Genomic DNA, 20,365 nt, shown 5'->3' with positions numbered 1-20,365 from the left:
GAATTAGACAAAACAAATTCAAACTATTGTAGAAACACCTTTACAAACGCGTTTGAAGGCGATTTTGACACTTTTGGCAAATTTTCTTTTCCTACCGACAGTCGTTTAAATGCAGCATAAGAAATAAAAATGAGAAATTGAGAATGAAAAGAATAGAAATAACTTTAATTATTTTTTTTATCTACTGAGCTTTATCATTATGGTACTTCTACAAAAAATTTCTTTTCATAGGCCTAAGCACATTGAAAATCATAATACAATCGTCAACTTTACTTGAGAAAGAGAAGGAAAAAATTATCTTTTCCATTTCATGTAAAGTTTACATCTTGCAGTAATTTTCCACTGTTCAATATAGTTTTGTTTCAACATAGTTATTGCAGAAGTAGCCTTAAAAGTTCAACATAAGTTAATCTTTAGGTCTAAATACATTCAAATCAGTAAAATGTAAATCGAAAACCACACGTGAATTTGTGAACATGTCGATTTTACCTACTGGGATTAAAGGTCAAAAAGTAACCAACTCTTCATAGTTTAATGAACCAAATGTGAGGCGCTCCCAAGAAAGGTACCTAAACAGCAAGAAAATCTTAGGTTATGTTTATCATTTTTTGAGTAAAAAACAAAAAGAGAATCATTAATAATACAAATTATTGATATTCAAGTCTTCGTTAAATCCAAAATATTCAATAAAAACAGTTTTTCGTTATTCGTTTGCTTCTTGGGTCACTTTTTTGGAAGAGCGTCACAAATTCTATCAGTTTATATTTAAAGAATCTTATTTTCCATAAGAATAAATGAAAACGTTACTAATCTTCTCATTTATTCTTATGCTTATTTGAAATATAAATTCTAAATAAGTTTTAGGTACTTCCATTTTTTTTTACAAATTTTAACAAGAAAAAACCTCTTCGCAGGTTTATCCGCTCACCGCTCGTTTAATCTCAGACAAATTCTCCTTGAAATTTCAAAAGCTTTCCGAGTAACAACCAAAGAGTTTATTTTTAAATTCAACCAGAGACTTATTATAGATTTAATTCGTAATATTAATTTCAGCAAAGAAAAAAAAGTATAGCCTGAAATTGTGGTTAATAATTTGATAAGTCTCGAAAAATCAAAGAACTAAAAAACAAACTCGTCTCGAAGGCGTCCCGCATGTAAAAATTTTGTCATTAAAAAACAAATGCATAAGAATTTCAAATATGTCTTGCTTCGAAAAAAAAAATTGCTTTATACAAGAGTGTATATGTATATCTGTATATGTGGAAAATTATAAATTATCGAAAAATTAAATAAGTAAATAAGTGCCTATTCTCAAAGAAATGTCAGATTACCCAATAAAAAAAAATATTTATACGAAAGGAGTTTTTATTAATTTTTTATGTCGTAACAAAAATACCTTAATTCTTTATTTTTCAATAATAAATTAAATTCATACGGAGATACTTTTTTTCAGAAATATTATTTCAGCTACGATGACAAATTTACTCATCTTCAGATAGTCTATACAGAGAATTATTGTTTTTTTTTCAAATAGCGAAAAAAGAGAAAATTATTTTATTTCACTTGTCTATCTAATTTTCAACTAAATCGTATCACATTTATATGAAAAAAGAGTTTTTCGCAATTAGAAAATTTAATTATTAGTTAACTACTAGGTACTTAGTAATGATCCAAAAAGGAAAAATTCACATGTCTTTGAGCAGGTGAAGTTCACTCGTTGGATTATCATTATTTCATCATCATTGTGTGAAAATGATGAAAAAAATATTCTATTTAACAAAACATACCTTTTGCCTTACATAAGGTTTGTTCGTAAAATAATTTTATTTCAGGAAGTGCCAGGAGTTCCAACGAGTTCGGACATACCGTCTTTAATAATTTTCAAACACTCCACATCAGTATTTATCGTAGCTATCAACTGTTCCATGCCTTGTTGTTCCATACTTAGATACTGAAAAATAAATTTATTTATTAATTATTTAAATAAAGTAAATCAACTTTTTTCATATTGTCAGGGCTCGAACTGGGTTCGTAAATTTGCTTGAAGGCCGTAAAAGTAAGATTTTTTTAAAAAAGGTCCGCAAAGTACGTAATTTGATTGAGAAAATACGAAAAGTTTGTAAAGTGTACGATATAATTTGGAGAATTTTAGAGAAATTACAAATGATTGCAGAAATTCAATTATTTTCAAAAGTTATAAAATTCCTCGCAGAAATTCAATTACGTTCAAAAATTTTAAAAAAGTCTCGTCGAAATTTCAATTATCTTTAGCAATAATAAAATTCTTCTCCGAAATTCAATTATTTTCAATAATTAATCAAATTCTTGTTAAAATTGCAATTATTTTCAAAAATTTTCCTCAATTTAATGATTTTTAATATCTACTATTTTAATAAAATTTTCCAAAAGAATTCAATTATTTAAACAAAATTTAATAAAATTCTACGCAAACCTTTAATTGTTTTCATAAAATAAAAAAAATTTCACAGGAATTCAATTATTTACAAATTTTTTATATATATTTCTTCGCAATCATTTAATTATTTTCATAAATACTATAATTTTTACAGGGATTCAATTATGTTTGTAAATAAATAAATATTTATTTTGAAAATAAATAAATCCTTCTTAGGAATTCAATTATTTTCATAAATAATAAAACTCATCCCAGAATTTCAATTATTTTGAATACAATTTTAATTAAATTTCTCGAAAAATGTAATTATTCTTAAAAAGTTTGTTGATAAAGTTCTTTATGGAAAATGAATTTTTAAGAAACATTCAATTATTCAATAAATTATTTATTTTTGTATTTAAATAATTGAATTCCAGCTGGAAATTAAGTCTTCAATTTTCTATATATAATATATATTTAATATTGAAGAATTTACGAATAATTGAAATTTTGTAAAATTGAATTCTAAACAAATGAATTTGAAAATTCTCAAAGAACTTTTTCAAAAAATTTTTAAAACAATGCATTTAAAGAAGAATTTTACTTAAAAACAGGAAAAAAATTTAATTTTGGAAAAACAGGACCCGAATCGACTTTAACGAACAAAAAAAGTCGCTTTAGTCGATTGAAAATAGAAAAAAAAGTTGTTTATTTAATTTAGTGTTGTCACAAAAAATTTAATTTTGTATTTCCCTGATTCTTCACTGATTTATAAATTCAATTAATCAAAACTTGTATAATTTTCCTAAATATATATTTAAATACTTCTTATTTCTTTTCACGCAGGAAATAAAATTTTTAAAATTTCAACTTCTGAAATTTAATAATTTCTAAAAATTAAAACCCTACCAAAAATTCAATTATTTTCTACAATTTTTAACTAAACTTCATTTCTAAATCAATTATCTTGTTACTTTTTAATAATTTTCCGAAATATCTTCGAGAATTTAATTATTTAAATACAAAAATTGAATTTTTTATAATAATTGACACCGTTCATTTTTTTTTGTAAAGATATTAAGGTAGAATATTTTCAAAAATTTAAATAAACAAATTCGTAAAATTAACTTTTTAAAAATATTTCTAAATAATTTTTGAAGGACAATAGTGTTTTACAATTCCATACAATTAAAAAAATGGCCAAAAATTGAAATTTGATAAAATCTTTTAAAAAATAATTTAAATTTAGTAAAGTCTTTGAAAAATAATTGAAATTTTATAAAAATTTTATAAAATAATTGAGTTTTTAAAAAATATAAAAAAATAATCAAATTTTTAAAGAATTTTAATTATAAATAATTTCTCAAAAACTCTAAAATAGTAAATTTTTAAAAATTTTATTTTACTTTGTCCGAAGGTAATTGAATCTTAAAAAATTATGATAAAACAATTCTAAGAATTAGTTTTTTATAAATATTGTAATGTAATTTTTGGAAAACAAATGAAGAATTTTTGTATAATTTAAAAAAAACTAATTTTTTGAAGAATCTTAATTAAAAATTTTGAATATGATTATTTTCTCCAAAATGTTAAAAATAATTATAAAAAATTTTAATGTTATTATTTTGTATAGTAGATATTTGAATTTTTGGAAATATTGAAAATATTGAATATCAAAAATATTGAAAATAATTGAATTTTAAAAAATTAGAACAAAACAATTCAGAGAATTATTTTTTTCAAAACTATTTTAATATTATTTTAAGAACCTAATTTTCATTAATTTTCATTTTTATTGAATTTACACTTGAAGATTATTCATTAAAATTTTTTGAAAATTCAATTAATTCCAAAATTTTCAATTAAAATTCTATAAAAGTTAATTTTTAAAAATTATAATAAAATACTTGAAAAAATGATTTATTTGCAATTAAATTTTACAAAATTTCAATTATTTAAAATTTATTTAATTGTATATTTCCAAAATTTAATTAGAAAAATTACTCAAAAATAAATTTTCAAAGATTTTTCTATAGTTCTGCTTTTTTCACTGGTAAAAATCGAAAAAAGTTGCATTTTATACTAAAAATATGGTATTTTGTCGCAAAATTTGAAAGAAAAGTCGAAAAAGTTGCAATTTTTTAATAAAAGTCGATGAAAGTCGCATTATTTGAAAATAGTCGAAAAAAGTCGAAAAAGTCATAATATCCGAGGCCTGGAAAAGTTGCAAATTATTGCAGAAATTCAATTATTTTCAAGAATAATATTCTTTGCAAAAATTAAATATTGTTCAAAAATAATAAAATTCTTTTTAGGGATTCAATTATTTTCAGAAATAATAAAACTTAACTCAGAATTTAAATTATTTTTAATACAATCTTAATTGAATTCTTCAAATGAATTCAATTATTCTTAAAAATTTTATTAAAATTCGTCGATAGAATTCAATTATTTAAAAATATGTTGATAACATTCTTTATCAGAATTCAATTTTAAGAAACATTCAATTATTGAACAAATTATTTATTTTTGTATTTAAATTATTTAATTCTAGTAGAATTTTCTAATAGAAATTGATTTAAAAATGAATTTCAGTTAAAATTTTAGATATTAATTGAATATTAAAAGCAATGAAGCGTGAATTTTTGGAAATAATTGAATTTTGAAATTAATTTTTTCGAAAAAGTTTAATTGAATTTTTTTTATAGTATTTGAAGTTTTTATTTGAAGAATAAAAGAATTGAAGAATTTACGAATAATTGAAATTTCGTAAAATTGAATATTGTAAAGAAATGGATTTGAAAATTGTCAAAGAACTTTTTCGAAAATTACGAGAAAATTATTAAAAATAATTGATTTAAAGAGGAATTTTAGTTAAACATTCTTGAAAATAATAATTGAATTGATAATGATTTTATTTTTCGATTATCTTTAATTACTATAAAAACATGAAGAAATCGATCACTCCGAGTCGAAGACTCGGAGTTATCAATTTTTTCATGTTTTATAGTTATGAAAAATTTAATTTGTTTTAAGTAAAATGTTCTCTTATTTGACTCAGACTGGTTATATTTTCAGTCAGTAATTGGTCCGTAATTTTTTATTTTTGGTTCGTAATGTCTGTATTTTTAAATACTTTCACTGGTTCGAGTCCTGTATTGTAGATAAGTTTTAGAAGTTTAAAATTTTCAAGTTTAAAATTTGAAAAGTTAAATGATTTATAAGACTTACAGTTTTAATATCATCTTGAGCAATAGGATCCATAGCGTATCGTTCCTGCGTTTGAGAGTCAACATGCCTTCTCATTCTCAATTGTGATAACATTTCACTGATTCTTCCTTTAAATTGCGTAGGAGCACTAATTTGAGAGTGCATTGATTCAAATCTGTTGGTTAAAACTTCTTCTTCAGGTTGCAAGGAGAGACCAACTTTTCTAGTTATTTCTTGTCGCACCAACACCTTAAAAAACAAAAATACAACAATTTAGCTAATAATCCTTATAATATACATAAAATTAAATACTTGGACTTACGCCTCTAAAAATGATTATATATATATAGATACACAAAAAAATACTTATAAAATATTTAATTGAGAATATATCTTAAATTGAAAAGTTATTCAAAACATAATTTTGTTAGTAATAATTATGTAAGTATCTAAAATATTTAATCATTAATATTTTTCTACAGGAATTCAAATACCCAAAAATTTCAACTTAAAATTTAAAATCTTCCGAAATTTAATTGTATATAAAAATTGCAATAACTGTTCCCAGATTCAATTATTTTTAGAAATTACAAAGTTCTTCGAGAATTAAATGATTTGAACTAAAGAATAAATTGAATTGCATACTCTTAAAAATTCAAGATTTCGTCTTAAAATTCATGGTGATTGCAAAGTTTTTATATTTAAAAAAAAGTGAAAAAAATGAAATGCTTTATTAATAATTTTAAGTAAACATAAGTGGACACTAAAAACCAGTATTTTCTTGCCAACTATAGAAATTCGATTTTTCTTTCAGCACTTTTGATAAAATTCCCTCACTTATCTCTGATTTCTCTGACCTGTGTCAACCCGGAATTAATACAGACTATATTTATTATTATTTTGTTACACTACAGCTTCAATTTACGTTTGTCAAGAAATTTCTAAGTGTTTATTTTCATTAGAAAAAATTTATTTTTTATTTTTTTAAACCGAGACTGGTATTGAAACAAAATTTAAAGTTTAAACTATTAAATGTTTTAAACAATATAATTTGTTAATATTTGTATTTTTGTGTCACTGAAAGATAGTTATTTCTTTCTTTTTTGAAAATTTACACCCTACTTTAAACTACTGTTAATCATTGAAATCAAAACTTTAATTTTTATTTTCTTCACAATAACCATAAATTTTGGAATTACATATTCACGTTGTTTTATTAATGTATAAAAATTTTATTACTAAATTTAACTTTGTCAATTTAAATTAATCTAATCTAATCAAATTTCCGTATAGATTTAAATTTCCCTCGAACCAAATTTTAAAATTAAGGCTTTATCTGTTGATAAAAAATTACAATATGTACATTAATTATTTTTTAACTTAATTTGTTTATTCTAGTATTTTTAGCACCTTCTTCAAAAAATAATTTATCTCTTAATTTATAAACAATGAAAAAAGATATTGATGTAATTTTTGCACAATTCAAAAGAAAAATTTTCAAAATAAAATTTTGTAAAATACATTTTTTAATAATACCTATCAGTCGTATAGATTTTTAAAAATTAAATTAAAAAAAAAATAAAATTTCGAAAATGGTTAACAATAATTTTGTTTATAATTTAATAATAAAGAATAATTTAATAATAAAGAATGAATTTTGATCCTAAATAATGTTAAAAAAAAATTGCAACAAAAATTTAATCATTCTTATTTTTTCATAGGAATTAAGATTTTAAAAAATTTCAAATTCAAACGTTTTTAAAATTCAACAAATTATAATAATTAAAGATGACAGAGTGATAAAATTATTTTATATTATAAAAATATTGTTACTGTAACTTCTTCAAAATTATTTATATCATTTCAATTCAATTACCTACTATTTTCTACAATTTTTAACTAAAACCAGATTGAATTCTCGGGAAGGTTTGAAGTTTCTAATAAAAATTGATTTAAAAATGAATTTCACTTAGAATTTTAAATTATAATTGAATATTAAAAACATTATAGCGTGAATTTTTAGAAATAATTGAATTTTGAAAAGGGTTAAAATTAAAATCTTTGAAAATTTGAATTTTTAGTTACAATATTCTTATGAAATAAAATAATGATTTTATTACTTTGTCATCTTAAATTTATTATAAAACAGGAGGAAATCGAGTCGAAGACTCGGAGTGATCGATTTCTTTATGTTTTATTATAATATATTCTCATAAGTTATTGAATTTGAGAATCTTAATTCCTATAGGAAAATAATTATTAAATATTTATTCAAAAAAGAAGTTATTAATGTTCTTCAGGGTCAGGGAAAAAGTGAAAATTTTTTCTGGAAATCAGGGAAAAGTCAGGGAAAAACAAAATTAAAATTTTGTGGCAACCCTGACATCAAATTATTTGATGCGTAAAAATCGTTTAAAAAAATTTTAATTTTGCAAAATCAGGGTGGCCACAAGTTGCAGTTTAACAATTTCCCCGACATTTCCCTGACAATTTACTGACATTAAATTTACTTTCCCTGACAAAATTCTTTTTACAGGAAAATATGAATGTTTATGAAAAATGGGTAAAATTTATGAATTTTAAAATAATTTTAAAATAATTTCTAAAAATTACAATTATAACCCTTCCTGAATTAAATTATTTTTTACAATTTTAAACGAAACTTCATCTCTGAATCAATTAATTTAAATAATTTCCCAAAAGTTCTTCTGGAATTCAATTATTTAAATACAAAAACTCAATTTTTTATAATAATTGTAATTTGGTATATAAATATAATTTTTCAATTTTGAAAAATTTCCAAACAATTACAATTTGGCAAAATCTTTTAAAAATAATTGAATTTTTGAAAAATATACATAAGTAAGTCCAAAAAGTAAATTTTCATAAATTTTTATTTACATTGTTCGAAGATAATTGAATCTTAAAAAATTATTATAAAACAAATCTAATAATTAGTTTTTAAAAATATTTTAATGTAATTTTTAGAAAATAATTGAATTTCTTAAAAAAAATTTTGTATAATTTAAAAAAAATTATTTTTTTTTTGAATTTTAATTAAAAATTTTGAACTTCATTGTTTTCTTCAAAATGTTAAAAAGAATTCTAAAATGTTATTATTTTTGTATGTATTTGAATTTTTGTAAATATGTAATTGAAAATACTGAAAATATTGTATTTTAAAAAATTAGAAGCTAATTTTCATTAATTTTCATTTTTAAATTTACCTTTAAAGATTTTTCATTAAAATTTTTGATATTTCAATTATTTTCAAAATTTGCAATTCAAATTCTTCAAAAATTGATTTTCAAAAATTGTATTAAAACTTGTTGTATTTTGTTGCAATGTTTGGAAGAAAAGTCGAAAAAGTCGCAATATTTAAAAATAAGTCAAAAAAATTCTCAATTTTCTTAATTTCCCTGACAAAAATTTGTTTTACTGACATTTCCCTGACTTTACTGACTCTACTGACATGAGGCCACTCTGAAAATTAATTTTGGGGTTATATTTTTGTACGAAAATACAATAAAATTATTGATATGAAATATAAAAATATCTCCATCGAAAAATTAGTGGCACGCTTCAGAAATTTTGAGCCTTTAACGAATTAAGATAGAATTCTTTTTGAAAATACCTGTAATACTCTGTGCTGAAGTTCCAAAAGTGTTCGTCGATGGTCTTTTAGTTTTGCCTGCGTCGCTGTGTGTTGCCTCTGCAATTCCTGTATTCTCTCCGCTGCCATATCAAGAAAAGCCCTATGCCTAGCGGTTTCCTCTTCTTGACACTTTAACCTGTGTTTCACTTGATGAAATCCTATCATTGGCACGGGTATGTATAAATCTGGATTAGGATTATCCAACTGTGCCTGTTTCCACAAGCGCGGATCTATCGAGCACGGTGGATTTTCGAGATATTCCTTTAACTGCGTAGGATCAAGTTTCACGAAAGGATAAATATTTTCTACCCCCTTTTGAACGAGCTGTTGTTTTTGCATTGTCTGAGTGAAATAAGTAAACAATTCATTGGCGGGAATTTTTCTCGACGTACCAGTGACTCCCTTTTCGGAGACGAAAACTGTTGATTGACATTTATTCTCACCGGTTGATTTTATTGAATCAATGGTGACAGTGAGATTTGGTTTGTTGCCTAATATTGTATTTAAAGAGGCAATCAAATTTTGTTTTCCCTCTTTTATTTCTTGTTCCTTTTTGTTGAAGCAGAGAACAACGAGGCCCTCATTATTATCTGCATCTGGCATTCGACTGTAGCCAATTGCTTTGAATCTGCACAATGGATTCTCTTGATTCAGTTCTATTGGTGCTGCATTTACGGAATAATAAGCTTTTCCCGTTCCCCACAATGCTTGTATTAAATTCCACCTTGCGATTGTACTATCACGTTCATCATTAAATAATTGACAATTAAAGACTGCATTGTAAAGTGCTTCTGAAATTGTATTTGCACTTTGCTGTTGTTGTTGTTGTTGTTGTAGTTGCTGCTGCTGCAGTTGTGTTTGTTGTTGTGGTTGAGCCAGACTTCCGCCAAAGCCCATAAAACTTGTACCTAGAAATTTTTTTTAAATTTGTTAAACTTGTTAAATTTGTTAAATTTGTCCGTCAAGTTCACAACGTTTAGGATCAACGATTGAAAAAAAAAAGATATTTTTCATGACAAAAACAATAAAATGTTATGTTCACAATTTACAAATTACTCTGTTAAAGGCCTCGGATCGACTTTAACGAGCAAAAAAAGTCGCTTTAGTCGATTAAAAATAGAAAAAAAGTCGTTTATTTAATTTAGTGTTGTCACAAAAATTTTATTTTGTATTTCCCTGATTCTTCACTGATTTCTAAATTCACTTAATCAAAACTTGAATAATTTTGCTAAATAAATATTTAAATACTTCGTATTTAAGTCACGGGAAGAAATAAATAATTAAAATTCTAAATATAAATAAATAATTAAATTTCATCACGGGAAATAAAATTCAAAAAATTTCAACTTCTGAAGTTTAATAATTTCTAAAAATTACAACTTTAACTCTTCCAAACTTTAATTACTTTCTACAATTTTTAACTAAACTTCACCTCTCAATCAATTATCTATATATATATATTAATTTTTAATAATATTTCGAAAGTTCTTCGAGAATTCAATTATTTAAATACAAGAATTCAATTTTTTATAATAATTGAAAATGTACATTTTTCCTTTTAAATTTATAAAGGAAGAATATTTTCAAAGATTTCAATAAAGAAATTCTTAAAGTTAATTTATTATTAAAAATATTTTAAAATAATTTTTGAAAGACAATTACAATTACAATTACAATTACAATTTTAAAAAATGTTTAAAAAATTGATATTTGATAAAATCTTTTCAAAATAATTGAAATTTGGTAAAAACTTTGACAAGTAATTAAAACTTGGTAAAATCTTTGAAATATAATTGAAATTTGATAAAATCTTTGAAAAATAATAGAAATTTGGTAAAATCTTTAAAAAATAATTGAAATTTGGTTAAATCTTTGAAAAATAATTGAAATTTGATAAAATCTTTGAAAAATAATTGAATTTTGGTAAAATCTTTAAAAAATAATTGAAATTTAATAAAATCCTTGAAAAACAATTGAAATTTGGTAAAATCTTTGAAAAATAATTAAAATTTGATAAAATCTTTGAAAAATAATTAAAATTTGGTAAAATGTTTGAAAAATAATTGAAATTTGATAAAATTTTTTAAAAGTAATTGAAATTTGGTAAAATCTTTGAAAAATAATTGAAATTTGATAAAATCTTTTTAAAATAATTGAAATTTGGTAAAATCTTTGAAATATAATTAAAACTTGGTAAAATCTTTTATGAATAGTTGGAATTTGGTAAAATCTTTGAAAAATAATTGAAATATGGTCAAATCTTTGAAAAATAATTGAAATTTGATAAAACCTTTGAAAAATAATTGATTTTTTTAAAAACATTTTATTTATTTTCAAATATTCTTTTTTCTCCAAAATGTTAAAAATAGTTCTAAAAAATTTTGATGTTATTATTTTTTGTATGTATTTGAATTTTTGGAAATTTGTATTTAAAAATATTGAAAATAATTTAATTTTAAAAAAAGTAGAATGCAAAAATTCGAAGAATTATTTTCTTCAAAAATATTTTTTAATATAATTTTTAGAATTGCAAATTTTTAAAAATTTGCAATTAACATTCTTTAAAAGTTGATTTTCAAAAATTTTTATAAAAGACTTTGAAAAAAATTAATTATTTTTAATTAAATTTTGAAAATTTATAAAAATAGTTGAATTGATTCGAAGAAATTATTATAATTTTAGGAAATAATTGAATTTTATGGAAATATTTGACTTCTTCCAAAAAATTCAATTAAAGATGTTTTGAAAATAATTGAATTCCTGCAAAGAATTTTACTATTTATAAAAATAATTGAATTATTTCGAAGGATTTATTAAGAATTTAGAAAATAATTGAATTTATTCGAAATATATTAAATTTTTTTTTAGAAATTGAATTCTTTCGAGGAATTCAATTAAAATTTAATTCAATTTCAATTATTTTCAAAATTTGCAATTAAAATTCTTCAAAAGTTGAGTTTCAAAAATTTTTATAACTAACACTTTGAAAAAAATTAATTATTTTCAATTAAATTTTACAAAATTTCAATTATTGGAACTTTTTTTAATTGTAAATTTCGAAAATTTAATTCGAAAAATTATTAGTAAATAATAAGTTGCATTTTATACTAAAAATTATTGCAATATTTGGAAGAAAAGTCGAAAAAGTGGTAATTTTTTTAAATAAGTCGAAAAAAGTCGCATTTTTTGAAAATAGTCTGAAAAAGTCGAAAAAGTTATAATATCCAAGGCCTGTAATTGGTAGGAGGAGAAACATTCTCACCGGTACCAAAACCACCAAATCCTGTAGCAGTGGTGGTCGCGGGTTTAGCGCCAAATCCACCGAATCCAGTGGAAGTTCCAAAACCAGTGGCGGCTGTGTTCGTTGCACCAAAACCTCCAAATAAACTTGGTGCTGCTGCTGTTGTTGTGGCTGTTGTTCCGAAACCTCCAAAACTTCCAAAACCGCCGATGGTGCTCGTCGTGGCTGGAGTAGAAAGAGCAGCGAAACCCGTTGATGTGGCTGGCGTTGCTCCAAATGGTGTTGCCGCCGCTGCTGGTGCTGGTGCTCCAAATCCAAAACTCGTCAACGGTGTGCTAAATGTGTTGGTGGTCGTTGTCGTTGATCCAAAAGCAGTTGCCGCAGGAGTTCCGAAACCAGCTGCAGTTCCAAAACCCGTAGGCTGAGGAGCTGGTGTTCCAAATAATGAGGGATTAGCTGCCGCCGGGGTGCTGGTGCCGAATCCAAAGGACGGCGTTCCAAAGCCGGCTGTAATTGGAAAACAAAATCAATTCAAATTAGCGACTTAATTATCTTTCACTGCAGGTCTCGAACCAGTGAAAGTATTTAAAAATACGGACACTACGGACCATTTATAAACCAATCGGACAAAAATATTATCAGTTCGAGTCAAATAAAAGAATATTTTATTTCAAACTATAAATTCAATTTTTCATATTACTATGAAACATGAAGATGACCGAGTGATAAAATCATCAATTCAATTATTATTTTCAAGAATGTTTAACTAAAATTCCTCTTTAAATCAATTATTTTTAATAATTTTCGAAAAAGTTCTTTGACAATTTTCAAATCCATTTGATTACAATATTCAATTTTGCAAAATTTCAATTATTCGTAAATTTTTCAATTCTTTTATTCTTCAAATAAAAATTTAAAATAATATTTAAAAAATTCAATTAAACTTTTTCAAAAACATTAATTTCAAAATTCAATTATTTCTAAAAATTTACGCTACATTGCTTTTAATATTCAATTATTATCTAAAAATTTAACATGAAATTCAATTTTAAATCAATTTTTAATAGAAAATTCTATTTGAATTCAATTATTTAAATACAAAAATAAATAAGTTGTTGAATAATTGAATGTTTTTTAAAATTCAATTCCCATAAAGAATTTTATCAACATATTTTTAAATAATTGAATTCTTTCAATTCTTTCAAATTTTATTAAAATTCGTCGTTTTAATAAAATTTTTAAGAATAATTGAATTCATTTAAAGAATTCGATTAAAATTGAATAAAAAATAATTGAAATTCTGCGATGAGTTTTATTATTATTTGTGAAAATAATTGAATCCCTATGAAGAATTTTATTTTTGAACAATATTTAATTTTTGCGAAATAATTGAAAAAAAATAATTGAATTTCTGCAATACATAATTTGTAACTTTTCCAAAATTAAATTTTTTTCTTTTGTTTGTAACTAAAATGCTTCTATAAATGCATTATTTTTAATAATTTATAAAAACGATCTTTGAGAATTTTCATTTGTTTATAATTCAACTTTACAAAATTTCAATTATTCGTAAATTTTTCTTCAAAAAAATTAATTCCACAGAATTGTTAGTTAAAAATCTGAAAAATTCAGATTTGCAAAGATTTTAATCTGAAACATCCATTTTGAAATCTATTTTTATTAGAAAATTCTAATAGAATTCAATTCTTTAAATACCTATAAAAAAACAATTTATTGAATAATTGCGTGTTTCTTAAAATTAAATTCTCATAAAGAATTTTATTAATAAATTTTTAAAAAATTAAATTCTTTTATTTTATTATTTACGAAAATAATTAAATTTCTGAGAGGAATTTTATTATTTTCGAAAATAATTGAATCCCTGTAAAAATTTTATTATTTATGAAAATAATTGAATGATTGCGAAGAAATTTAAAAAAAAAATTGTATAATAATTGAATTTCTGTGAAATTTTTATTATTTTATGAAAATAATTGAATTTCGGAGAAGAATTTCATTATTTATAAAGATAATTGAAATCTTTATGAGAATTTTGAAAAATTTTTGTACATAATTGACATTTTGATAAGAATTTTATTAAAATTTTTGAAAATAATTGAAATTCGAGGAAGAATTTTATTATTTTTAAAGACAGTTGTAATTTAGACTAAAATTTTAAAAATCTTTTAAAATAATTAAAATTTTGACGAGTTTTAAAAATTTTTTTGAAAATACTTGAAATTTAGAAAAGAATTTTATTAAAATTTTTGAAAATAATTGAAATTTTGACAAGAATTTTATTAAATTTTGAAAATAATTTAATTTCGGAGTAAAATTTTATTATTTATAAAAATAATTGAAATTTTGATGAGAATTTTTAAAAATTTTTGTACATAATTGACATTTTGATAAGAATTTTATTAAAATTTTTGAAAATAATTGAAATTCGAGGAAGAATTTAATTATTTTTACAGACAGTTGTAATTTAGACTAAAATTTTTAAAATCTTGTAAAATAATTGAAATTTTGACGAGTTTTAAAAAATTTTTGAAAATACTTGAAATTTTGACAAGAATTTTATTAAAATTTTTGAAAATAATTGAAATTTAGAGAAGAATTTTATTATTTATAAAGATAATTCTGCGATGAGTTTTATTATTTATGAAAATAATTGAATGATTGCGAAGAAATTTATAAAAAAATTTGTAAATATTTGAATTTCTGTGAAATTTTTATTATTTTATGAAAATAATTAAAAGTTTGCGTAGAATTTTATTAAATTTTTTTTTTTAAATAATTGAATCCTTATGGACAATTTTATTAAAATAGTAGATATTAAAAATCATTGAATTGAAAATAATTTTTGAAAATAATTGAATTTTGGAGAAGATTTTTATTATTTCTAAAGATAATTGAAATTTCGACGAGACTTTTTAAAAAATTTTGAACGTAATTGAATTTCTGCGAAGAATTTTATAATATTTGAAAATAATTTAATTTTATAATTATTTGTAATTTCTCTAAAATTCTCTAATTTATATCGTACAATTTACGAACTTTTCGTCTTTTCTGAATCAAATTACGGATTTTACGAACCTTTTTTGAAAAATTCTGACTCTTACGGGAAAAATTTGACAAAGCAAAATTTTGATACAAAAAATATATATCTTTCAAAAATAAAAAAATATAATTTCATAAATATTTGTAGAAGGAAAAAAATATTCAATTGATAAAAAAATAATAAAGTTCATAACAATAAAAAAAGGAGCGAATTTACATGAATTGACAGTTTTTTGTCATTTGTAAAAAAAACTTTTTATATGTCAATAATATATTTAACCTAAAAGTTTTTTAAGTCCTATTGAATTTTCTTTTGATAAACTTTTTTTAACCACCTTTCCGATTATTTAAAAATAATTTCGATCCATATTTTATTGTATTGAAGAAAATTTCAAACATGAAGAGTTTGTATCTTTTATATTTCTAACTGAACCGAAAAAATGTAAGAATGCCCATTTTAAGTGAAAATACAAACCACAAGGTTACTGGCAAACTTAACATTGATATATTATCAAACTTATGAAATATTCCAATTTTTATTTCACTTCTTTAATAAAATAAATTACAAATCTAGTACATTTTAGTTTCGACATTATGGAAAGAATAGAAAACATCGACAAAAAGTTAAAATATTAAATAAAAAAAGACTAATTCATCGTCGAGGAGATTTAGAAGAACAAGTTGGAACAGAATTATCAAACGATATTGGAACTACGGAACGAGTTATAGAGGTAAAATTAAAATTTTTACTATTAAAAAAGAACTGAAGTTAAGGATAATGAAGGGTTGTCACAGAAATTCAATTTTGTTTTTTTCTGACTTTTCCCTGATTTTCAGACAAAATTTTGACTTTATTCCTGACCCTAATGAATATTCTGATACACTCTCAAAATGATTAGATACTCAAAAAAATGTTTTATTAGTTCTAATAGGTCTTTGAGAATTTTTAAATCCATTTCTTTACAATTCAATTTTACAAAATTTCAATTATTCAGAAATTTTTCAATATTAAATATATATTAGAAAATAAAAATTTCAAATAATTTTAAAAAAAATTTATTCTACAGAATTGTTAGTTAAAAGTATGAAATATTCCGATTTTCAAAGATTTTAATTTAAAACCTTTTCAAAATTCAATTATTTCTAAAAATTGCAATTATTAGAAACCTCTCCAAAAATTCAATTAATATCTAAAACTTCGATTGTAATTAATTTTTAAATCAATTTTTATTATAAAATTTTATGAAAATTCAATTATTTATTAATAAAATACCTACAATATTAAATACAAAAATAAATAATTCATTGAGTAATTGAATGTTTCTTAAAATTGAATTCTCATTAAGAATTAGAATTTTATCAACAAATTTTTAAATAATTGAAGTTTGGAGAAGAATTTTAATATTTATAAAGATAATTGAAATCTTGATGAATTTTGAAGTCAAATTCTTCTTTAAATCAATTATTTTTTAATAATTTTTGAAAAAGTTCTTTAAGAATATTCAAATCCATTTGTTTACAATTCAATTTTACGAAATTTCGATTATTCTGGAATTCTTCAATTAAATATATGTATATTAGAAAATAAAAAATTCATATAATATAAAAACAAATTCCATTAAAATTTTTCAAAAAAATTAATTCTACAGAATTTTCAGTTACAAATATGAAAAATTCAAATTTTCAAAGATTTTAACTTGAAAACCTTTCAAAATTCAATTATTTTTAAAAATTCAAGTTCTATTTCTTTCAATATTCAATTATAATCTAAAATTTTAACTAAAATTCATTTTTAAATCAATTTTCATTAGGAAATTCTACCAGAATTGAATTATTTAAATACAAAAATAAATAATTTATTTAATACTTTAATGTTTATTAAAATTGAATTCTCATAAAGAATTGTATCAATAAATTTTTAAATACTTGAATTCTTTTGATGAATTTTACTACAAAATTTGAAGAATAATTACAGTTTTCGAGGAATTTACTATTTATGAAAATAATTGAATTATTGCGAAGAAATTCATAAAAAAATTTGTAAATAATTGAATTCCTGTGAAATTTTTATTATTTAAATGGAAATAATTCACAAAAAATTCTTATAGTTTCATTCAAATTTGTTTTATACAATTGAATTCTTTTGGAAAATTTTATTAAAATAGAAGACATTAAAATTGATTGAATTTGAGGAAAATTTTTGAAAATAATCGAAATTTTGCCAAAAATTTTATTAAAATTTTTGAAAATAATTAAATTTTGGAGAAGAATTTTATTATTTTTAAAGATAATTGCAATTTTGAACAGAATTAAAAAAAATTTTTTAACATAATTGAATTTTTGTAATAATTTATATCTTCTCCAAAATTCAATTTTTAATTTGTTTTTAACTAAAATTCTTCTATAAATCCATTATTTTTAATAATTAATTAAATATATTATATTAAAGAATTTAACTACATTTAGAACAATTGGAATTATTCAAATTTTTTAAAAATCTAAATTCTTTATAATTTCTAATAAAATTCACTCAAAATTGAAATTTTCTAAAATTTCAAATTGAAACCGTTTGAAGTTCATCTATTTATGAAAATTGTAAACGTAACACTTAAAATTCAATTAAGTTGGAAATATCTTGGTAAAATAATCCATTAAACAATTTATAAATAATAATTTTATGATAGTTCTTCAAGAATTAAGTTCATTAAAAAGAAATTTTTGCCAGAAATTGAAAAAATTGAAGGTTTTGTATTAAAATTCGTGGTAATTTCATAGTTTGTGAGGCCAACAAAAAAGACACAAAAATTCAAAATTTTCTTATGAATTCCACTGTGGCAATCCTGATATGATTAATTTTTGTGAAAATTCCTTCCAGGACGTTTCAATTGAAGAAATGATAACAACTGCTGGTAAAATACCAAACGTAATGTACGAAATAGAAAATACACCTTCTGGAAAAATAATAGAATTAGATGAAAGTTTGCCTTCAGGAAAGGAACGTTTGTCATCGAGAGGCATTCAAATTAATAATGTATCAACACAGCCATCTCTACTTTTAATTATATTAATTACCACTGGAAGCTTAATAATCTTAATTTGTATGATTACGTGTATAATTGCAAAAGTGAAAAAGAAAAATTATAAGACACTGAGCAAAAAAGATGTTGAATGTTGTACAGTAAATCGTCCTCTACTGAGTATGTGTGAGGAAAAAGGTTCTTCTAGTTCTGCCTGTTGTCAAAATTAAAGAATCCATAGAATTAAAAGTGCTAATTTACAGTCAATCGAATAAGCAATAAAAAGTACATATTTAGAAAAGCAATTGGAGCCATTTATTTACAATCGTTAAAATAGTAACATACACGTGTTAAATTTACATAGAGACAACTACAAATTCTAATTTTAAAATCGAATCCAAGACCTTCTCATTTTTTATGAATTATGAGAATGTAAAAAATGAAAATTTGTTTGAATTTACATCGTAAGTATTTATTATTCTATCAGTAATCCAAGATTTATTTGAAATCTTTGAAATTTTACGTAGTGTTTTAAAAAAAGTAAATATATGAATATCTGGGTATCTAAATAGTAAATTTGAAAAAAAGAATAATGAAATGTTATTCTAATGTTAATTTACTTGATGAATGGACATAGGGAATAAAGTGATAATTGTTTACGAAAGTAGGTAAAAGCGAACAATGTTGTTATAACCTAAAAATTGATGGTACTTGATATTTACCTGGTTTTACAGTCGGTGTGGCAGTAGCGGTTTGCCCGAAAGTAAACGAAGGCGCTGAAGCCGGCGTGGAAGTACCAAATCCTCCACCAAATGACATTTTTTATATTTATTATGACACAATAATTAACGAAAAACCACACTTGCACTTTTCCCGCCTACGTTAAAGAATGTAGGAGATAACCCTCGAGAATTAAGTTTACATACAACTACATTGGCAACAACTTATCGCGACACATATTTTTCATGTGTAAGTGGCGATTGTAGCGCCTCATTCGATGGTGAAAGGAACTATCGGAAGCAGGGTTTGGTAGGAATACGTATCTTACGTAAAACACGGAATTCAGCGAACATCTCCATCTCTCTCACACTTATGGCCTAGTTACAAAAACGCAACGCAACACGCAGCCATGTGAATTCAGCTTTAGGGTTAGGGTGCAGTCACATCATGACAATAATAGCGCACCACTAAACGTTTTAAACACGAGTGACTAAACCCTGATCCTGAATGCATCAAACAGGAAAAAGCATGATCCAAGTAACAAGGTCTCGCCAAAGTCGGGCTCAATTTTAACTCGGTTCGCGCACCATAAAAAAGCCGACCAATCATAGCGATTACCTGAAGCGACGACCATATTGAAGCGCTAAATTTTGAATCAAATACAGAAACAAATTTAAAGAACATAAAGAATAATAAATTAAAAGTAAAATAATTCTTTATTAAATATTAATATTTTTTATTAAATACTTATTATTAACTTGATACATAACATTCACATATATTGGTTGCTTGGAATCTTGAAAATCAAATTACTATTTATTGCAATATTTATTATTATTATTATTAATAACTTTATATTTATTAATATTAACAATAATTAAAAATAATAATTATTATTAAAAATAAAATAACATTCATAATAATTTATTAATATTAATTACTATTTATTGTAATATTTATTATTATTATTATCAATAATTTTATACGTATTAATATTAATAATAACAATTAATAATATTTATTATTAAAAATAAAAATATATTAATAACAATAACAATCTTATTTTC

General features: G+C 22.4%; 1 protein-coding gene across 1 annotated transcript; it reads right to left on the bottom strand.

Annotated features, from left to right (window-relative positions):
* Positions 1-1,018: 1,018 nt before the first annotated feature.
* Positions 1,019-19,530, bottom strand: LOC122503311 (nuclear pore complex protein Nup54-like). The gene is made up of 5 exons (XM_043613797.1): positions 19,301-19,530; positions 12,523-13,008; positions 9,240-10,168; positions 5,627-5,854; positions 1,019-1,951 (listed from the first exon to the last, which is right to left on the bottom strand). The coding sequence occupies exons 1-5, from the start codon at positions 19,395-19,397 to the stop codon at positions 1,829-1,831; spliced, it is 1,863 nt and encodes a 620-aa protein (XP_043469732.1). The 5' UTR covers positions 19,398-19,530; the 3' UTR covers positions 1,019-1,828.
* Between the last annotated feature and the right edge of the window lie 835 nt (positions 19,531-20,365).

Source organism: Leptopilina heterotoma, unplaced genomic scaffold, assembly GCF_015476425.1.
Source record: "Leptopilina heterotoma isolate Lh14 unplaced genomic scaffold, ASM1547642v1 Lhet_26, whole genome shotgun sequence".
Classification (NCBI taxonomy): domain Eukaryota; kingdom Metazoa; phylum Arthropoda; class Insecta; order Hymenoptera; family Figitidae; genus Leptopilina; species Leptopilina heterotoma.
This window is presented reverse-complemented; position numbering and strand designations above follow the sequence as displayed.